Source organism: Colias eurytheme, chromosome 31 (genome assembly GCF_061535395.1).
Source record: "Colias eurytheme isolate Ceu_HAF_F1 chromosome 31, ilColEury1 Martin Lab GWU primary, whole genome shotgun sequence".
NCBI lineage: Eukaryota > Metazoa > Arthropoda > Insecta > Lepidoptera > Pieridae > Colias > Colias eurytheme.
This window is the reverse complement of record NC_143010.1, coordinates 1,767,348-1,790,246: the sequence shown is the minus strand read 5'-3', so window position 1 is coordinate 1,790,246 and position 22,899 is coordinate 1,767,348. Positions and strand designations below refer to the sequence as shown.

The 22,899-nt window shown below is 37.5% G+C and overlaps 1 protein-coding gene and 1 pseudogene across 1 annotated transcript; both read right to left on the bottom strand.

Annotated features, from left to right (window-relative positions):
- Nucleotides 1–1,124: 1,124 nt before the first annotated feature.
- LOC149895393 (uncharacterized) lies at nucleotides 1,125–2,297 on the bottom strand (annotated as a pseudogene).
- Nucleotides 2,298–6,982: 4,685 nt separating this feature from the next.
- On the bottom strand, nucleotides 6,983–9,741 carry LOC149895392 (uncharacterized). The gene has a single exon (XM_090118973.1). The coding sequence runs from the start codon at nucleotides 9,739–9,741 to the stop codon at nucleotides 7,849–7,851; it is 1,893 nt and encodes a 630-aa protein (XP_089975099.1). The 3' UTR covers nucleotides 6,983–7,848.
- Nucleotides 9,742–22,899: the final 13,158 nt, after the last annotated feature.

Below are 22,899 nucleotides of genomic sequence, written 5' to 3'. Positions count from 1 at the left end.
AATATCAAAGCAAACGTATTTGGTCTTCATGGTGTTTAGGGTAAGTAGGCTATCTTCTAACCAGGCTGTCACCTTACTCATTTCTGTTTCAGCAATTTGACGTACTGCATTCCAAGAAGGACCACGAAATAAAAGAACAGTATCGTCCGCGAACATGGTTATGTCGGTTTTATTTAAACGAAGATTACATAGTTCGTTCACGTAGACGATAAACAGCGATGGACCGAGGGTACTACCCTGCGGTATTCCGTACAAACATGAAGCGTTGCTGCTAAAGTGGCCATTTACCCTTACCCTCTGTGTTCTGCCTAACAGATAAGATCTGAACCATTCAAGAGGCATTCCCCTTACTCCCATATTTTGCATACGTGACAAAAGAGAGGAGGAAGAGGCGAGCAATCGTCACCTCAGTCCATGACGTGACGGTATTGCCATGACACGACTTGAAATTACTACTAGTGGTGTCCATTCAACATCAACTGGTCCACCTGCCCTTTACTAGCTCTGACAAAAAAATCTCAAATCGCCTAAAGAAGTTTCACTTCTGACATCAACCTTGGCTATTAACACAGCGGCCGGCACAACGGTCTCGGCGGAGCGCGGGGCTCGTTGCGCGCGCACAGAGATCTGATCTCGCGTGTGAGGCGCGAAATTGTGGCCGATTCGGTGCAGGATTGCGCTGTTACCGTGGGGTTGGGGGTTTCCTGTAAGAAAAAATACATCTAATATCTAAGTATAAAGGCGAAAGTTTGTAAGGATGTATGGATGTATGGATGTTTGTTACTCTTTCACGTAAAAACTACTGAACCGATTACAATGAAATTTAGCTCACATATAGAGGGTAACTTGGATTAACACATAGGATAGTTTTTATCCCGGAAATCCCACGGGAACGGGAACTATGCGGGTTTTCCTTTGCAAACGCGGGCGAAGCCGCGGGCGGAAATCTAGTCATATTATATAACTGAAATAGAACTTAGCATACTGGCTCCATTGGCTGTAAATCCACTTTACCAATAATTATTTTGTCCGTTGATTCCCTCGTGTGAAATAAAGATTTTCCTAAATCATTCGACTCACAATTTTCTCCATATACATAATTATTATATATTTTCTCCATATATTAGTATGCATTGTCCATAAAGTTTCTCTATGATTATTACACTCAATTCCGAGTTTAGTTGTTTTATTAAAATATATATAAATTTCTTTTATCTCAAAAATTTCCTCCTTAGGACACTTTATTGCTACCATTTGACATTTTTCGCTATATATACGATGACGTATTTAATATTTCAGATTCTTGTGAATCTTTCGTCAAAATATTTCCGTGTATGTTCCTGTATTCATAATACCTTGAACTCAGTTTTTAACACAATACTCACTTCACCATTTTGTATTTTTTTCCAGAAAAGAACTTTCTTTTGGTAAATTGCAGCATCGATCCCCATTTTAAAAGGGGCCATTGGACTTTTTATTTCAACGACCATATCATTGGTGATTCCATCCGGAGTAGCCATACGGAAGGACTTCGTCGATAAAAGTCCACATTTATCAATTTTTATATTTTTTAGGTTAGCTAATTGTTCCAAAGCAACCGCCTAGTGTTGTCTACCATGTTGTATAGACGAAACATGGTCTATAGGAGCTCCGTACAGCATATTTTTCACTATATTTTTGCAGCTATTGGTCTTTCTTCTTTTTACGATTTTACCAAAGTTGGAAGCCGTCAAAAGGTTGCGTCTTAGCTCAAGCCACTCACCACTTTCACTTTGAAAAATTGTTTGCTTTGTGATGTGAGCCCGTTCTTCTTCTGTCTTTTCTAAATTTTTTAGAAAAGTTTTTTTTGCCATTTCGAAAGTCGTCGGATCCATATCTGGTTGTTCTGCATTTTCACCATAGTTGCTATCCGAAGACTGAAACTTAGCAAAATGGCGCTTCTTTTTCCTTTGTGCCATCCTATTTCTTTCTCTTTTCTTACAAATAGTTTCTTCGTTTTTTTAAAGCTTTTCTGGGTGTACTTATTTGAGTACTTCGGTGAACAGTTGACAAAAGTTTCCCGGTGTTATTATTTTATATTTCATTCAATAGCTAATTTGCAGCCAGAGAAAATGAAAATTATAGTAATGGCTTGTGTATGCCTGTATAATATTATCCGAAGAAATGACGTTGATGTTGAGGATAATATGATAACGATACCGGCACCAAATATTGAAATAAATCGAAATTTGGAACCTTCAATGGTCAGAAATGAGTTGAAGAACTATTTTCTTTCAGAGCAAGGACAACTTCCATGGCAACATATTTTTATAGGGAACAACGTTTATTTAGCATTTAAGTATCTATACAGGGTGTCACGGACTTCCTATCGTATGCTTAATGGAGCATATAGTGTTTAACCTTCTGATGCTGTAAAAAATATTTATAAAATCCGGTCGTGCAGGAAAAATTATCTCAAAACTTTTCAATAAACTTCGTGTTCGTAACCCTAACTACGCGGGTCATTGACTTCGAACGCTATGCTTAACCTCGAACCTCGAAAATAAATATGTACCTACTGTTTGGATAATATTTTTTAGAGTATACGAGACAAATACACAAGTACACTATCGTTTATTTATACCAAAAAAAAAACTGAAACTGAAACTGACCGCGGTCGCGCCCTTTTAATACTTTTTACATATTTTAATCCTTATTTTTGTCTGCATTATGCAATGTGTTTTTTTCTTTTGCTTTACTAGGTACATATTTACTTATACTTTTATTTTACGAGGAAGTCTTCAGATTTTTCATGAATCGAAAAACTTCATTAAGCTAATACACATAACAACACGTTCTGTAAACAACAAAAAAATATTTAAGGCTGCAGTCTAGCAAAATTGCGTTTTCAACAAGTTATTTGACAATTTTTTCCCGGCTAATGAAATGATAAACTAAATTTTTTTTTCTTGTTTATTAATTAGTGTTATATACGCAATGCGCGTGAATTTTTTCACATTTGTATAGTTACTTTATGTTACCTTAATCAGGCCTTCAAGATAAGTCTCTTTCCCCCAAAGACATTTCGAGCTAAGTTTGTGCACTCACTACGTTTCAACCGATTACAATTTATACAATCTGATCAGCGCATTATTATCCTTATATAGTCGTTATTAAAAACTGCTGAATACAATTGCCGAAAAACTTATGATTTTCCTAATTAGAACGTTATAAATTCATTAAATTTCCCATTTTTTGCCTTACAAAATCTATTGATAAATACTGCTAAAAGTTATTTTTTCCATTAATTTATTCGAGTTGGTTGAAGACCAATGAGTATTAATCCTTTAAAAATTTTTTTTTTTAATTTTGATAATTCTTTAAATATTAAAAAAATATTTAAAATAATTAGGAAAAATCCTAGCGAATTTCTTTAGTCGCGCTCCTTGGGCCGGAGCGTTCTGACGTGTGCTCTACGCTCGATTTTCCTTCATACCGAAGTGAAAGTTGCTCTACTTCATTAAATTTAATATTTTTGTTAATTGATTATTTTTATCTTAGTTTTGTGCAAATATTCGTATTTTTAAACATTTGATTTCGATATGGAAAATAAACGAAAAAATACGCGTGTAACTACTAGAAAAAAATTTATCTTCGAACATAAAGTTAATGAAACCAAATAGATTGCAAAGGTGATTGGCAACAATTTCTTTATTTTACGGGGTGTCAGTAAAGGGATGTATATTTCTTTAAAACTAAAGTAAGCTCATAAATTTTCTTATAATATATTTTTTTTTGAAGTTCCAAAAATGTTTATTTTTCGTTTGAGAAATACGAAATATAATATAAACTTGTATTGAGAACTTGAACTTCCCAAGTTCATCCGGGGAAATCCCCATACGGGGAAAATGATTTGTTTACTCCAAAATTACATGCCGAGGTGTTTTAATTTTTTCTTCTAGTCATTTTCAACGTAGCGGCATGTTGTTTGATTATTAATTTTGTAACTTAAATACAGGATGTTGGTTTTATATTCTGATCTTACAGACGCGCTGACAAATTTAGTCCGCCATTTCTAGTTTAGTCCACCAACTCTAAGTACCAATATCAAAACTCAGATGTAATGGAAGATCACAATAACATAGAAAATTCAGTGGGTGTTGAGAACTAAACAAACACAAGTAACAGAGAATAAAAGAAGAGGACGAAAACGATAATTCGTTGATGCTTTCCCTTTTCGACGTATTGTTAGGGTACATCACCAATCTGCAAAAAACAAAACTGATGATTCCCAATTGCTGATTAAAAATGAAAAACAAATAATTGACAACAGTGGTGAAAATTTGCTGATCACAATGAAACATCCTTCAGTGGTAGCAGATTTACTCATTTAAAATGTATCGGTGAACAGCGTAAAGGAGAGGAGGACAGGAAAACATTATGAATGTGGATGGTGGATTGTATACAGGGTGTAATCGTTAAGTATGTGCAGGCGATTATGACGTTATTATTACAGGTATCAAAAAACTTAAAACTGATATCGAAATTACTTTACCTAATGAGCAAAATGACAATAATAACTTTTTAAAAGTATAACGAGAAATATCTAAAAAATTTACTTTATACACTCCCATATCAAAAAGGGAAAATGGGACTAGTAGAAGTTAAATGTCTAATTCCGGCAAAAGACATGAATGCGGAAGATGCGGTTAAAAATAAAAAAAATAATATTTGAAATACAATGCAAAAAATAACACTTTTGAAATACAAATAAGCAGACTTCTGCTTCTGCAACTAAACGTTGCACGAAGCAGAAGTCTGCTTATTTGCTGTTTGGACTGGAGTGAATCATTCGTTAAAAATAGAATATATAATAAATTATGTAACGTTTAGGCAAAATAAAATGATGGACCATTATCAAGATTTTACATAAATTGCCTACTGTCAGAATTGATTGATTCGAGACTTCAGCATTCGATGCCCATCAAGGACCCATCCTATATCATTCAAGCGATTGAAAAAAAAAGAGATAAATCCAGTGCAACCGATAAAGCATCAGAATGCTAGCAAAAGATTTATTAGGTTTATCAATATAAATCTATATATAACTACATAATATAATAAATCTGTAGAAGACGCGAAGACCGACATCCGCGCGGACGGAGTCGCGGGCGGAAGCTAGTCAGAAATAAATATCTTTTGTTTTCATTTGCGTATTTTTCTATTTTATAATTTTTTAACACAAACATTACATTTTTTTTATTATATACAAAATTTGTTTATCCGTTTTATTAGTTAAACTGAACAACTTTCACTAAGAAACTTAGGTCGAAAAAAATGTATAGAGTTATGCATTTTGTATGGAAAGCTTATTTTTTTTTATATTTCGTCCTTGATCAGTTATATAAACATGAAGTTGAAGATATCAATAGAAAGTATTCGCAAATTTTGTGTACTGATAAAAAAAATCACCCGGTGTAATTTTCACGAAAATTGTTTCAAATTATCATTTTTGGTACTTATTACGAATATTAAATTATGCATACGAATGATTTAATTTTTAAAAATTAAGTGGAGCAACTTTCCCTTAGTACATTTGTATTATTTACATATAGGATGACAGGATGCATTTGTTTGCACTACTAGACCAAGCCCTTAAGTATCAAAGTTTTCATAACGATAAAAATAAAGTACGACTCCCTCAAACTCATAAGTCATAACAACTACCTACATAATTAAGATTACTGACAAAATAATTATTGTAATAATAGTACCTACTCAGTTGTGAAGGCTAAATAATAAATTTATTTATTTAATAAAATAAGTCTAAAATATTAATAATTATTGATAATTATACGACCTTACCCTATTTGCCATTTGGGTTAAAGCTATTAAATTAATAATTATTAGTGAAAATGAATAATACCTAATACTTTGATTTAAGAAATAGAAAGTATGTTTTACTTATGATTTTTAGTAATTAGATGTGTCGTAAACAAAAATTACATGCACACGGTGTCATATTTACTAGAAGAAATCAACGGTTTCAAAATGCAAACACTCACCCGATTATCATGCACAGGAATCACAGGATCGTAATACATATTGCACAATGATGACTTATGATGAGTGACGAAGGTAAACAAATATTACATCATGTATTAAGAACCTACTACTCCAAATATCAATCACTTCTTAAAATAACTAAGTAACATAAGAAAATCTCGTAACTACTCAAATACATTATCTTACGGATTTATACAATCACTGCTTTAATAACTTTAACTAATTATTATAAACACAAAATACGAATTACGACGAACGATCCCAAATCTCCCGCGCAGATCTATCACAGGCCACAGCCCCTTACGCTAAGACGTTTGGTCAAACGTTTGGTGGAGCACTAACAATTTAACAAAATTTGTGCAATTATTAACCCTTAATAAGCCATGGGGATATTATTTTCTCACCTCGGCATTGCCCACAAATTAATTATTATTTTTTGTATTTTTAAAGATACAGTAAAATTTAAGGATACCTTAAGATAGATAGTTCTTTTAATTTTTTTCTAGTAAAACTTCTTTCTAAACGTCAACTTATAAACAAAATAACGTACGAAAGCTGTTACTTTGGGTTATTTTTTCTAATTTAAAAAATGGTGGGAAATTAATACCCTGTAGCCGTGCATGAAATCTTCAAGTGGGAATATATTTCCCTTTATCCTGTAAGGATACCAAGTAGGTATAAAAAGTAAAAAGTTAAGTAAAGTAAAAAGTAATTTAAAAATTCATACATATTCAATAAATAATAAATTTAATGATGCATTTTTATTTTTTGTCCCTGTGTTAAAATCGACGACTAAAGGCGCGGGCAAAAGCGGCAAAAGTGGTGGTCGCGCCAATATAAAAATATACGTAAATATATTCTCGATATGAAAGTGGACTGTATTCAGATCTACGTGGTGTTCGCAAAGAGGGATAGACAGGATACACACGGCACGTACCTCGTCGGAGGGAGTAGCGTCCAGAACACACGCGCCGCCACGCGGTCAGGGTCCTCCAGCTCGCGGCGGGCAAGAACGGCGTCCAGTCCCACACTCCACACAAACACACACGCGGCGGTGAGCGCGACCAAGGGCCGGGGCACGGGATACCCCGGTGATGTTACAAGGGCACAATGCCTGATGATCTAGAGAGCCTCGTGGAAGCTCTCCGGCGGTGGCCGAGTCCCGAACCTCGCGAAGGCACGGAGCGAACCCGACTGACTGCGGCGACACGAACGTCGCGTTCACGTCTTATTGGACGTGTCACGTGGTTAGTGACCACGCGATGATTGGTTGTGCTCGTATGTAGGGAAGGATGAAGAAACACACCACAAACAATAAATGTTTAATTTCTACATTTACTATTTTAATTATATTGGCGTTACCATATCCACCCGCCCTAAATGGGTCACCATTTAAAACCAATCATAAGATACAGCGAAAAACTATGACTCTAGGATCGCATAATGCGCGCGGGTTGATAAAAGTCCTAAGAGCCACGGCGGTAATATAAATAACAAGTTCTATGGCTCTAGGAGCGCAAAATGCGAGCGGGATAATAAAAAATCCTAAAAGTCACGGCGGAAATATAACTAACAAATTCTATGACTCTAGGATCGCGTAATGCGAGCGGGGTATATAAATTCCTAAAGTCACGGCGGTATTACAACTAACAAATTCTATGACTCTAGGATCGCGTAAAGCGAGCGGGGTATAAAAATTCCTAAAGTCACGGCGGTATTATAACTAAGAAATTATAAACGAAAGCGGTGCAAAAACTTAAAATTAAACTTAACTAACTGCGGTAATATACTAATGCGGTATAACTATTGTCTTGGAAGCGGACATAAACGAACGACCGGGCGAAGGTAAGCTCCCTTGGCGGTTCTAACTGTACAAACGCGCGCGACGTCGTCCTTTGAAGGATGTACTTTCTCTACGACGGCTAAAGGCCAGGTTAGGGGCGGTGCATTATCATTTATTACAACCACGACCGTTCCAGGAGCAATAGGTGTGGAAGGCGTATTCCATTTCTGCCTAACCTGCAAACCGTGTAAGTATTCCATTCTCCAACGTTTCCAAAACGACTGAACTAACTTGTCCAGTAGCGAATGCCTATCAAGCAAACTGACGTGATCAGGTTTGACTTGAGGCGCGGGTAAAGCTAATAAAAGCGCGGTTATTAAAATAACAAGAAACAAATGCGTTATGGTATTCATATATTTAATATGGTAATAGTCAATGATCATGATAATTATGTGATCATTGCGCGGTGATATCACTGGATGCTTATGTGCACATTCCAGGGCGGAATCGCTTAGACGTCCGATAAGGATAAGTCTGTTGCGAATAAAAGGCCTCAAGCGGTTGAGAGCCTGCGAATAAAATTTATAATAGAGTATATTATAATACTCCTCTGCAAAATATTTATTTTGCAGGGCGGGAATTATTTTATTCTCAGCGAAATTAGGTTCCTCTACGGTCATCATAACACCGCGGCGGGTTAATAATATAAGGAACCTATAAATATAAAATACACGACGCGACGAGACGCGAAGGGCGGTATCGTATAAAGCGCAATGCTTTATAGGCGGGCACACAGTGTGCGCTAATAATTTTCGTTCGGGAATGTCTGCAATAGACTCACCATCGAGACTCCTAAGAGGCCATTCAGATGGGTCCGAACGAGCCCACTGGGGTCCGTGGAACCACAGAGGGTGCGGTACGAGATTTTGTGGCGTAATGCCACGCGAAAGAATGACAGCGGGATTTTCAATACCAGAAATATGGTAGAAGTTATCTGATGGGATGTTATACACGACTGTGGGAGCAGCGAAGCCCATCATGTCCCACAGACGGGCGGTAGTTGACAAGATGGAGTGCTTAGTGCACATCACATCGGCGGATGCGGTAATTTTAAAATAAAAACAATCATCAACAGTAGACCAATGCAGACCAAGTAATTTATGTTGCACGGTCTTATCAAACTCCACCGCGGAGGGTAAAAGTTTGTGCGAAGCGGGAAGATTATCTAACACATTTTTGCTATTACTATTCCATTTAATAAGATCCCACTGAGCTCCCTTAAACAAATCGATGAGCTGCTGCGACGCGGAAACTGCTTCACATTCCGTGGGAATAGAGAAGGCGATATCATCCATATACAACGAGGAAGACGCAATGCCACTCGCGAGCGGATATCTCGCGCCGTCATCTTCTACGAGCTGTCTTACCGTGCGCAGTGCATGATAAGGACTAGACTTGATGCCGAAGCAAACTCGATTAAATTGATAAAGAAGCAGCGGATCCTGCGGGCTGAAACGATATAAAAAACATTGAAAACGACGATCAAACTCACGCACGAAAATCTGCAGAAATTGTTGGCGGCAATCGGCGGTCATGGCAATCGCGTGGAGACGAAAACCTAAAATAATTGTAAACAAATTGCCTTGTAAATTCGGCCCAACATGCAGAAGGTCATTCAATGAACGCTGGCTTCCAGAAGTTGGCATGCTAGCATCTAAAACCATGCGCAGCTTAGTCGACGATTTATCCTCGCGCAGAACAGCGTGATGCGGTATAATATAAATAGGTTTAGGGTCACGCGGATCATACGGAGGCGCGGGTGATATATAATTTTTCGTTAGATAATCTTTTATAACGTCATCATATGCCAACCTTGATTTAGGTGAAGCTTGAAGCTTTCTTTCGAGGCACATGAAACGTTTTGCGGGCAATATTAAATGAGTCACCGAGAGTGTAGAAATCATCCTTAAATGGAAGCGAAACAATATATCTACCACTCACGGGATCGCGGGTTGTAGTTAATTTATAATATTCTTCACATTCAACATCATCGGGATGTTGAACGGGCGGTGCGGTAGGAAGCTCCTCGAGCTCCCAGAAACGCCTGACTAATGAGTCAATAGCGGCGGTCTCTTGAACGTGACAACACGTCAAGGGCGGTTTATGGTTGTTAGGTATGGTGGGTACTGAACCCATTATTACATAGCCTAACACCGTGCGCAATGCAGCGGGCGCCGACGAGTCACGAGATGCATGAACTACGTCGGGGAGAAGCAGATGAGGGAACAGAGAAGCACCGATTAATAAATCGATTTTATTTGGCGTACCAAAACTCTCATCTGCGAGCGGTAAATGCGAAATATTCGATAAGACAGAAGTGTCTATAACAGCGGTAGGTAATAAATCCGTAACATGATCAACAACTAGCGGTGAAATATTAAAAGATATGTTGTTGTCAAGACGCGAATAAAATTTTATATTTACGGAATTACTATTTATAATTTTTTCTGAACCACCGAACCCCTTAATAATAGTACGTTCGGTTTTCTGCGGTTTAATACCTAAACGTTCACAACATTCATTCGTAATGAAGTGACTTTGTGAAGCGGAATCTAAAAGCGCGCGAATAACAAGCCGTTCGCCTTTACAATTATAAGCTACGACTTCAGCGGTTGATAATAAGATAGTATGTTGTTTATTCGCGGGCGCGTTGCATTGAAATGCGTTATCAGTATCAGCTGTATAGCTAGCGGTACATAGCGCAATGTCGGAGCGGACGCACCCGCCCGACGCGGACGGCGGTGACGGCGCAGGCAACGGCGGTGTGCTGCGCGGCGGGGGGTGAGACGCAGGCGCGGGAATGGACGATTCGCGTTTCAAATGTAACATTGTATGATGTTTTAATTTACAAACGCGACAGCCAGAATACGACGAACAACTAGAAACTCGATGCTTTATACTGAGACAATTTATACACGCGTTTCTATCCTTTACGCATTTCAAACGTTCCTGCGGACTCATTTTATGAAAACTCGAACATTTATATAAATTTTGATGCGTAATATTTGTACAAAGACAACTATATGCGGAATCAGCGGTTGTTACGTAAGACTGATACTTAGGCGGAGCAGACGAGATATTATTTGAACTGCGGTTATAATTATTATACTTTCGAGGCGGTTTATTTATTCCCGAATTTGTGGAAGGATGAATGCGTTCTAATACCTTCGCACGAGTTTGAATAAATTGAACTAAATTATCAAAGGTAGGCATTTCACTACCAAACTTAGTCTCGAAAGCGCGAACAGTATCTGAGTCTAACTTCTTCAACGCGATATGAACAATCATTAAATCTGTAATATTATCTAACTTTATATTTTGTAAGGCGCGCACTGCGCTAACAAAGTTATCTGTAAATAAATCAAAGTTTGTTGCGGACGGAGAATGCAAAGGTTTAAAATCAAACATTTGATTTAAATACGCGGAAACCAACATACGTTTATCATCATATTTATCTTTTAAAGTTTGTAAAATTAAATTATAATTTTCAGCGGAGGGGGTTATACCAGCTATAACAGTTGTGGCCTTCCCCGTTAATTTACCTAGTAAATAATATAAACGCTCGGCATCTGTAAGGCCGGGATTGTTATGAACAACTGATTCAAAATTCGAAAGAAACAGCGGAAATGAGCGAATATCACCCGAAAATGGTACTAATTCGATAGGCGGTAATTTAGGCCTATTTTTATGCAAATTATTAATATCTCCGTGTGACGGACTTGGTTGCGAATATTGCGATTTAATTCTTTTAATCCTGCTATATAAAGACTCGAATGCAACGAGGCTTTTATAATCAGGTTTCGCGGTAGGTGTTAATAATAATAAGCGAGTATTGTATTCGTCTAAACACTGTTTATAATCATCGCGTAATGATTCTACCTGCGCGGACTCGTCAAGGAAACTTTCCATTAGCGAGGCGTTGTTATGAACGTTTAAAGACAAATCATACATTTGTTGCACCATTTCGAATATAACTTCGCGTTTAGCTAATAACATGGATAACTGCGAATCATTTATATCTTCCGAATCATTAACATCCGAAGCGTCACTATCAGGTAACTTAGTCATTTTCTTAGGCGGCATTTTTTAATAACAAAAGTATATATTCAAACAGAGAATGTTACAATACAAGTTACAATAACAAGTAATACGACTAAATAAAGTAGGTCAGCGACGCAAGCGTAATATGAACCGAGTATGAATTTTCAATATGGTCGGATTATAACAGCGGATCGCGGAATGACCTAGATAACGTTATAAATTTCGAGCGCGGGTAGCGGGTAAATAAATATGATGAAATATGTTCGATTTATAATGATTTTAGCGTTATAACTGCGGATAAACGATATGAATATAGTTTTAATTAACTATTTTAATAATAATATACGCGTAACTTAATGTTACGGGCGGAATAAAATATATTTTAAGCAAAAAATAATAGATGACGCAATGTCGATCTATGCGGTATATTATAGTTATTTCACAATGAATGTACTATTAAATCGCTTATTAGGGCCTACAATGAGTATCCTAATAAGGGCGGGTTTAAAATATATTTTATATGAATAGTAGAAGACGCATTGTCGTTCTATTATATGCGGTATATTAAATAGTATTTCGCATTGAAGATACTACTAATCGCTTATTAGGTCCTACACAATGAGTATCCTAATAAGGGCGGTGGAATCATCAGGTATTATCCTGCTCGAAGGACCACTCAATGGTCGCGCCAATATAAAAATATACGTAAATATATTCTCGATATGAAAGTGGACTGTATTCAGATCTACGTGGTGTTCGCAAAGAGGGATAGACAGGATACACACGGCACGTACCTCGTCGGAGGGAGTAGCGTCCAGAACACACGCGCCGCCACGCGGTCAGGGTCCTCCAGCTCGCGGCGGGCAAGAACGGCGTCCAGTCCCACACTCCACACAAACACACACGCGGCGGTGAGCGCGACCAAGGGCCGGGGCACGGGATACCCCGGTGATGTTACAAGGGCACAATGCCTGATGATCTAGAGAGCCTCGTGGAAGCTCTCCGGCGGTGGCCGAGTCCCGAACCTCGCGAAGGCACGGAGCGAACCCGACTGACTGCGGCGACACGAACGTCGCGTTCACGTCTTATTGGACGTGTCACGTGGTTAGTGACCACGCGATGATTGGTTGTGCTCGTATGTAGGGAAGGATGAAGAAACACACCACAAACAATAAATGTTTAATTTCTACATTTACTATTTTAATTATATTGGCGTTACCAAGTGGGAGATTATTTCCCACATGTATGTTCATGGATATGGGAAATAATTTCCCACAAAACATAACTTTTAATGGTTATAGGGAAATAATATCCCACCGCCAAAAAAACCTATAAGCTACCCAATATTTTACTTTTTAATATTTTACTGTTTAATCTCGATATAACCCCACCGGGTACTGATGTATTAAAATAAACTTGTTTGAAGTCATGGCCGATTAAGGGTTAAAATACGCGGACGCTTACACGTGCCGGCGGCGGTATCTTTGTGCACCTAGCAAAGGTAACGCCGCCTTCCGTTTGTGAAATGCCGCCTTTTAAAAATATGGTTCCGTTGTTTATTGAATATTTTATTTTACTTATCTTTTTATTATTTACTTTCAATTTTCTTTTGTAACTACAAATGAAACAATACAATCATATCATAATTTAATATGAAATTATCATGAAATGATATTTTTAAGTTTTATGCTGGGAATAATATTATTATTTAATAGGTATTTAGGTACCTTAAGTTGCTATTTATACTCTAATCTAGATTTAGGCACCATATTTTAATTATTGAGTTTCATCTAGCAAAAGTTGAAAGGAACAGATATTATTATGTAAGTATTCTAAATCATTCTTATTATAGCTATTTTTACAAACATTTCCCTACGAATCCCTAAACCACACTGTACGTTTATTCGTATTATTATTGAAGTTTGTAAGTAATTTTAAATTTTTAAATAAATTTTTGTTAGTCGCTTGTTTCATCTTTCGGTGTCAAGTTGCTATCGTTTGCGTTTTCTGTGTTTCATCTGTGAGTTTCTGAGTCGGTAATGTCGTATTATACGAACGCGGAGTATTACAATATGATTATGTGTGTGGGTGCAGAGGATGGTAATCAGCTCGCTGCAGCTCGAGATTTATATCGGCAGCGATAGGTACCTACATAGACGGAAGAGAAGCAATCACCAGCGGAATTTACCGTCCTATAATTGTTTTCGAGCGTATTTTTGTTCGGTTCGGAGGTAAAACTATGTTATGACAATTCAAAAGTGGTTCTAGAAGAATAAATGTTTTAGTATGTTGTGAAGTGAAGTGTGTGATAGGTACCTACTGCATGTTGTTTGCTGAAATTTCTACAAGTTGGTATGTACTATGTACCTTATTTCAATATCATTGTACAAAAATAATTGATACGCATGTATCTCAATAAAAAAATTAAGTAAAGTTTAAATATGATTCAATATTAAAAGGGTGCGGTCAGAAGGCGATGGAACTAAGTAATTTTTCGTTTTTTTTTTATTTGTATAAATAAACGATAGTGTACTTGTGTATTTGTCTCGTATACTCTAAAAAATATTATCCAAACAGTAGGTATTTATTTTCGAGGTTCGAGGTTAAGCATAGCGTTCGAGGTCAATGACCGATTATGTATAACGCTCGCGTGTATGATCCGCGTAGTTAGGGTTACGAACACGAAGTTTATTGAAAAGTTTTGAGATAATTTTTCCTGCACGACCGGATTTTATAAATATTTTTTACAGCATCAGAAGGTTAAACACTATATGCTCCATTAAGCATACGATAGGAAGTCCGTGACACCCTGTATAGACAAATTCTCTGAGAGATATTAATTCAGACCACCTATTTATTAGTGTTAAAAAACCCCATAGAAAGGTCACTTCCTAAACCCTCGGCCATTGGGTTAAATCAACACTTCAAAAAAGTGGCATTGACATTTCTCATTTCGGGGCCCACAGAACGCGGCACGCGTCTACATCAGCGGCTCGTCGCGCAGGGGTTAGCGTACAAGCGGTTCGTAGGGCAGCGGGCTGGAGTGATTGAGTACTGCAACTGGCCAACTTGAAAATCCCAGTTATCGACTGTGCAACGAGATGGTCTTCGAAATACATGATGCTTGTTAGATTGCAAGAGCTGAAAAACTTTAGTGCAAGCATTGATGCTGTTACCAGACTGATCTCTCCAACATTTTGGGACGAAATAACCGAATTAGTAAAATGTCTAGAGCCTTTTTATGTCACAACTGTGAAATGGCAACGAGAACAACTGACGATGGGGGATTTTTACATTTCATGGGTGAAATGCAAGACTAAAATTGAACCACTGCATAGCCCCTTTGCACGTGACTTACGCGAAGCGATGAAAAATCGGGAAAAAAAGCTGTTGGAGACGAATACTGTTCTAGAAGGACTGTACATGGACAGCCGCTTAAACGTAGTGTTGTCAGATGAACAATGTGCAAAGGCAAGGGCCCTTTTAAAGCAAACATGGAAAAAAATACAGAAATTGTCCGAAAAATCGCCGGATTTAGCCCCCGAAAATATAGAAGAGCCCGGCCCGAGTACTAGACCTCCATTACCTCTAGATGTACCATATATTAATAAAGACTTGTTACCAATATAGGATATGCTTGTGAGGACCGAAATGTCACGAGGGCTCTCAACTGGAACGAGATCCTCGATTGATATATGCATAAGAGAATTACGGGGATTACCCAGGGTACCATTAGAGACAAATATTATTCAGCATTGGTGCTCTAAAACTACGGAAAATTCCTAGCTGGCAAGAATCGCTGACATTATCTTAGCTAGTCCAGCTACACAGGTTTCTGTAGAAAGGTTGTTTTCATCGTTAAAGTTTTTGCTAAGTCCATTAAGGACCAACTTGGACTCAAATTTGCTGCAAAGGATGCTTTTTATTAGAGCAAATAAAGATTTATTAGAAAAAACTTATCCAGCAAATTATAGACTAGCAAATTAGTTTTGTTAGTAATTTTAAATTCGATTTACAAATGTGAATGTTGTTGTAAATAAAAAACGGTTTTACTAGTTATTAGAAACTTTGTTTTAATTAAATCAATCACAATTAGGTACAGTTAGAGCGTATACGCACTATGCGGGTAGCCGCATTGCGGGTAGCCGTCCGGCTGACCGCAAGCACAATTATGTACGTAATATTCATTTCTATGCGCACTGCGATGCGGCTACTGCAGACCGCACAGTGCGCATAGAAATGAATATTACGTACATAATTTGTGCTTGCGGTCAGCCGGACGGCTACCCGCAATGCGGCTACCCGCATAGTGCGTATACGCTCTTACAGTCACGGACGACGCGAAAAGGAACAAGGAAGTTAACCACAGATTATAGCAATAAAATAATGACATTGACAATGCACCACAGATCTGGTACAATACACAATGTAAATGTAAGAAGGCCGCAATTTCAAACTTCAACACACCCGCCAAATTAAAGCCTTCTTCAGTCTAAACTACAATTTACTTTACATATTCCTTTACATAGACAGATCAAAACAAAAATCAAAACTAACAGATCAAAGAACACACACAGATCAAAACAAAAAATTATCAAAAATGACATACATAGTCATACACACAGTTTGTAACAGTGTACTGATACATTATTATTATTATGTATAAGTATTACAACAAAACAAAAATATCAAAACAAAAATTACATCTTTAATTTTACACCCATTTTATCTCTTAAATATTGAAATCTCACTCGAGGAAGGGGTTTAGTAAATATATCTGCACACTGTTCATTAGTACATATATAGCATATATATATAGAAAATACAGCTACATAACCTGAGTTTTTATTGTTACTTGAATCCTTTTTCTTCATTGGCTTGTATGTATCCGGCAAGCCTGCAAGCATTAAAGTGCCTAGCCACTCATCATCAACCTTGAACTTAATGTTCCGGAGTTTATGGGCTGCTGACATTATTTTATTTATATAACTTTCAACATTTTCGCTCGTTTCTAATTAAGTCCTTTAATAAGCCTACTTTTCTAGTCAATCCGCTGTCTTCGAAAGAAATCGTGAGGTTGTCCCAGACTTGTTTGGCATTGACTGCATCTTGAATATGGATATAAAGTATAGGATCAATCAATAGAATTAATTTTGACTTAGCTTTTACATCCTTGTAATGCACTATCTACCTTTTCAATCTTTTCATTTTCCTATATCCCAAGGTTGCCTGGAAGAAATCGCTTCAAAGCGATAAGGCCGCCAATTTGTACGGTGAAGATTCCTTCTGTATGAAATTGTATTTAATATCTGTGCATTGTACAATAAAGTGTTTTATTATTTTATTATTATTATCCTTTTTCATCGCCTTTGGATCATTACAATCGGGTTCCCTCGTAAGACATTCATCTAACTCCTCGTGTTGCAGATACGCTCTGACGGCGAAACTCTCAGTTATCTCGTCCCGTGAGTTTTGGGATCGACATAATTGTATTGTTACTGTTCATCTTGAATTTGAAAAGCAGCAGAAAGATCGCGAGCCGGTAACTGATGTGAGGTTATGCACGCGGTACTTTGTCGGACTAATTATTATTCAACAATCGACTGTAATCTGTACTACGGCAGGTTGGCCTGGGCCCATAACCTGTTGTTGTAAATAAAAAAAAATCTTAATAAAAATCTTGTGAAATAAAAGTTGGTTTCATTTGAATTATTTGCGGTGCTCATGTTTTAAAGAATCAACATATTTAAGTATATTCATATAAGCTACTGATCGCATACATGGCGTTACGAATTGTAGTTCTCCAATCAATAAATTTCCAAAATAGTAATTTCTTTTGTCTAACTCCTTTTCAAAGACACATTCAACACATCCCTTATTTGGCTTTTCCTCACTTTCCGATTCTAATCCACGTTTCGTATCATCTTTTTTTTGCTCTTTATCTTCAGTATTTTCTTGAGTAACACTTCCGAAAGCTTTACGGCTTAAGTTGGAGAAATCTTACAATGTTTCACAACGTGATATTTTTGATGAAGTCCTTGACTGGGACCTATTTTCTTCAGCAATTTTCCTTTTCTTTGGGTTATCTAGAAAAGTTAACATATTATATATATATGGGCGGATGGCCATAATCATCAGAATCACCCATATCTTCAGTAAATTATAATGTTGGTGGAAACAAATGAATCATCAATGTTACAACAAATGTTATGTAATCGCACAAATCTATGCGCTAATAATTAGGGAATCACTTGATCAATCGCTTTTAATTAGTTTCGATACAACAATGCACAAGATTACTCGGAACAATAGCGATTCGTCGCAAACGTGGTGCTCTAGCCGTTCTTCGTTTGTAACCAAGCAACGTCTGCAGCCGACCATCGACGCGACGCTCCGCCAGATCGACAGTTGTCAAATCTCGTTCCGATGTAATTCTCATCAGCCAGTAATACTTCTACCAGCCAGTAATACTCCTACACGGCCATTCTGACTATCGACCGTCCTCGGGCGCATCAAATTGCAGTCCTGTAACAATAACACAATCCATCGGACGGGTATCTGTCAATATCTACCCGCTCGCCCATCCTGACAAGCCAATACGTCGTCGTCGTCTACGTCTACTACGTAATATTACGGTCATACAACAATAATTGTCTCAGAATGAAAAAGCGTGTGTCCTTTCGACCACTCATGGACCGGACTGCACCTTTTTCTACTCACACAACAAACAATGCACTCTTTATCGGCATGTCCTATCCTTAGGACCAATTTTTTACATAGTATCATTTGGACCGGACGGGTGTGTCCTTTCGACCATGTGCATGGACCGGACGACACTGTCCCTTCGACCAAAGAACACTTATGGTTGAATCGGATAAATGTGTCACTTAGACCAGCCCCTATCAGCTGCATGGCCCGGACGACATTCCCTTCAACCACCTTAACACACCACATTACTCGATAACTGTTTTCACTCAACGTGCCAACATAGTTAAGTAGACTTCATGCAAACAATGCTTACAGACTACTCATAAGTTACGAATTGTCTTGCTCTGCATGAATTTCGACCAATTTTCGACAATTCATGGTCAATGATATCACGATCTCAGAAGTCAGATGTTATGTCACGCCACGTTTTATTGGGATCGTTTTAGATAATCGTTAGCAAACTTTTCAAAGTGCGCATCACACGCTCTACTTGCCCGTAAGATACCCAAGATCACTGCGCACAGTATCTGGCAACTTACTAAGATAGCTCTATTTTATCAAAAAGAGCAAGACGATCCGCTTTCAAACAAAAAGGGGACTGACTCACCGGATTACGGCCTCAAGATGCCACTCGACAGTCGTTGTCCGCAGATATTAACCTCTTATTTTGTAGTAGCTCTACCTCCTTTTTAACCGACATCATCCTCTTTCGTTACAATTTGTTGCTATGTGTCCAGCTTGACCGCATATGTAGCAGGTTACGGTCGCAATTTTCTCGGGAGCACGTAATGCAGTTGACGGATTTTGTTGTTTAGTTATCCCAGAAGAATCTTCTCAAAGACGCTTTTTACAGTCGGCTTGCCGTTCTCCGGTCATTCAACAAAAATTACATTTATCAAGAAATCTTGCGTCTGCAATTCTAGGTTGCTTTAAATTAGGCCAAGTGCCTCAATTTCAGTAATCTCCGATATTCTCGTTAGGGAAATGCCTCTTAAGATTCTAAACAGCTGAGGTTTGGTAGTGATAGTATATGCGTTTAGCTCACGGCGTATGAAACCATCCTTCTGACATAAGACTGATGTTATGACGAATTCAGTTATATCATCTTCTGGCATTCGGATTTTAGATATAGTTTCGATCATATTCCATAAGCGCAGGCCAGCTTACGCTGCGGTTTCTTTTGTTCCAATTTGAAAATGCAATATTTCATCAAAGTAGTCTTGAAATAATTTTGGTTTACAAAATCTGGCCATTAAACTTTGTTTTACAGTCTCCCATGTGAGCTCATTCAAATTTAACTTTGTCAAGCAAGAGGCGGCGCAGCCTTTCATTGCATTGGTAAGAGCCGCAAGCAAATCCCTTTAAATTTTTAGTCAGTACTATAAGCTGTAATCTTACACCAACCTTCTACAATCTACATCCATGTCTACATCTTTGGGATACAAATCTACAAATTTTACTGCACTAGACTGTGCGCAAGGGTTGCGTCGTCGCTAACATCCGAGTAAGACTCCCATATTGCTTAACAACTTCAAGGCGCTATTTTCATCAGGTGGTTGGTTTTCCTCGGTCTTTAGCGCATGGTATATCCCACTTCTGATATGGGCGGATGGCCATAATCATCAGAATCACCCATATCTTCAGTAAATTATAATGTTGGTGGAAACAAATGAATCATCAATGTTACAACAAATGTTATGTAATCGCACAAATCTATGCGCTAATAATTAGGGAATCACTTGATCAATCGCTTTTAATTAGTTTCGATACAACAATGCACAAGATTACTCGGAACAATAGCGATTCGTCGCAAACGTGGTGCTCTAGCCGTTCTTCGTTTGTAACCAAGCAACGTTTGCAGCCGACCATCGACGCGACGCTCCGCCAGATCGACAGTTGTCAAATCTCGTTCCGATGTAATTCTCATCAGCCAGTAATACTTCTACCAGCCAGTAATACTCCTACATATATCTTCGTATAATTTGCAAAAATTATTACCCAATAAGGAGAGCTCGGACAGGGTGACTTGTTTTCTTAGTAATTTTACATGACATGTGGGATGATAAGGTGAGATGTATGATTAATTGATGTTTCTAAACGTGTAAGATTACTTTCTGAACGATGATTAGAATGGAACGACCGATAGAAGCAGCTGTTCCTTCGATACTGGGAACCCAATATCTGCCATATGGAGGACCCATTTCACTATTAATTCTTCTTCATATTTTGCGCGACGACGCGCGACGACGCGGTTGGCGCAGTGGTAAAGTAACTGCCTACTGAGCCGACGGTCCCGGGTTCGATCCCCGGCCAGGGCAAATATTTGTGTGATGAACTCAATTATTTGTTCTTGGGTCTGGGTGTTATTATCTATATATGTATTTATTAAATATTATATTTATCGTCGCCTAGTACCCACAACACAAGCCTTAATTGAGCTTACTGTGGGACTAGGTCGATTTGTGTAATAATGTCCTATAATATTTATTTATTTATTTATTTATTTTGTGAGAACTGTTGCATGTCCAGCAGGATTGGTATGCTTATTCTTCAATTTATCTAGTAACGTTTGATATGGAACTTTATACAGCTTGGTAGCTTTATAGGCAGTTAATTCACCGCTTCTAGTTTTAAGCAAAGCATTTCGCAACTCTTCATCTGTATATTTCTTGTACACCTTTGCCATATTGCATGTTTCTGAAATGAAACGATAATTTTAAGAAGTATCCTATAATATTATCTTATACTAGATTGCCGCCCGCGGCTTCGCCCGCGTTTTCAAAGAAAAACCAAAAACTAAAAAGTAGCCTATGTCTTATTCTTGGTCTTCACCTACCTACATACCAAATTTCATTGTAAATCGATACATCCGCATCCTCACAAATTTTCGCATATATAAAATATTGAGTAAAATATACCTACCTACTTAGCTTTCTAAATTATTTTTTGTTAATCGATCCAGCAATTTTGGGTTAAATCGTAACAAATAATCAAAAATCCCTTCCCCTTTACAATATTAGTTTATATTTATAAAAACGTGGCTAACATTGGAAAATAGGAAATTTTCATATTATGATGAAAATCTATAAATAAACTAGCGGTCCGCCCCGGCTTCGCCCGTGGTACATAATATTTTCGTTTTCTCTACATAAGAACCATCCTCGTACTTCAAGGAATATAATAAAAAAAGAATTATCGAAATCGGTTCAGCCATTCTCGAGTTATGCGCTTACCAACACATTTTGCGATTCATTTTTATATAAGTATAAGAATATTAACTAAAAAGTTTTTTAGCAAGTGGGTAACGAAGATAATTTTAAACCGCTCTTTTAAAGTAAATCCCATGACAAAAACTGCCCTAGCCAGTACAAAGTGTAAACAGAATAAGCGAAATGCCCATAACGCCCAAATAGTTTATCCTATATTAAGACCATTTTCATTGAGAAGTAATTAAGAACAAACGCATTTCAGGATATTCGTTTCCTTAGGTCTCCTGACTAAAAAAAAATACTATGCTCCATGATGTAGCAGTGCACGTGCCTGGTCTCGTGTAAGTATTATTAAATTATCAATAACCTAATTCACACCGATATGCTTTGTAAATTCTCTTTATATTGTAACGCTCGTGTCACTCGGAACGCTAAACCCTTCTATATACCCGCCACTCGCTTATATATTTCTTATAATAACCCAGTATATAGGTTATGCCGACTATATAACGAAATAGTTAATAAAGATAACACTATTGACATATTTTCAAATAGTCTAGCCAGTTTTCGTCGCTTAGTACTTACTGCTCTGCGTAGCACCTAAGGCATGCGGATTTATGTCGAATCTTGTTAGCCTAAGTATATCTTTTATTGTATATATTTTTTTTTGTTGTGGTAACAGTATTTTTAATTGTTTTAACAACTTTCACACTCTAAACATTTGTGTATCCATAGAATAGGCTTATACATAGAACGTTATTAATTGTACTTGAATAATTTGTTTGTTATATTGTTGTATAAGCTGTTTGGAAACTAATAAAATAAAATAAAAAATAAATAAAATAAAAATCTGCAGAAGTGTCAATACCTACTTACAATTCCCGGCGTCTAACTTTAGTGCTGACCGATTAGGTGGGGGATGTCAAAAGTCACTACTCTTTTCCCTACGTTCTGCGCATCCCCTCCTAATCGGTCAGCGCTAAAGTTAGCTATGCCGGGAGTTATACTTAAGTTAACTAATACCTGCTCAAAATAAAAACAAACAAACTTAAT

Bases quoted from the DNA above. Each gene is read 5' to 3' on its own strand.
- LOC149895392 (XM_090118973.1), bottom strand. From the start codon at position 9,741: ATGTGCCTCGAAAGAAAGCTTCAAGCTTCACCTAAATCAAGGTTGGCA.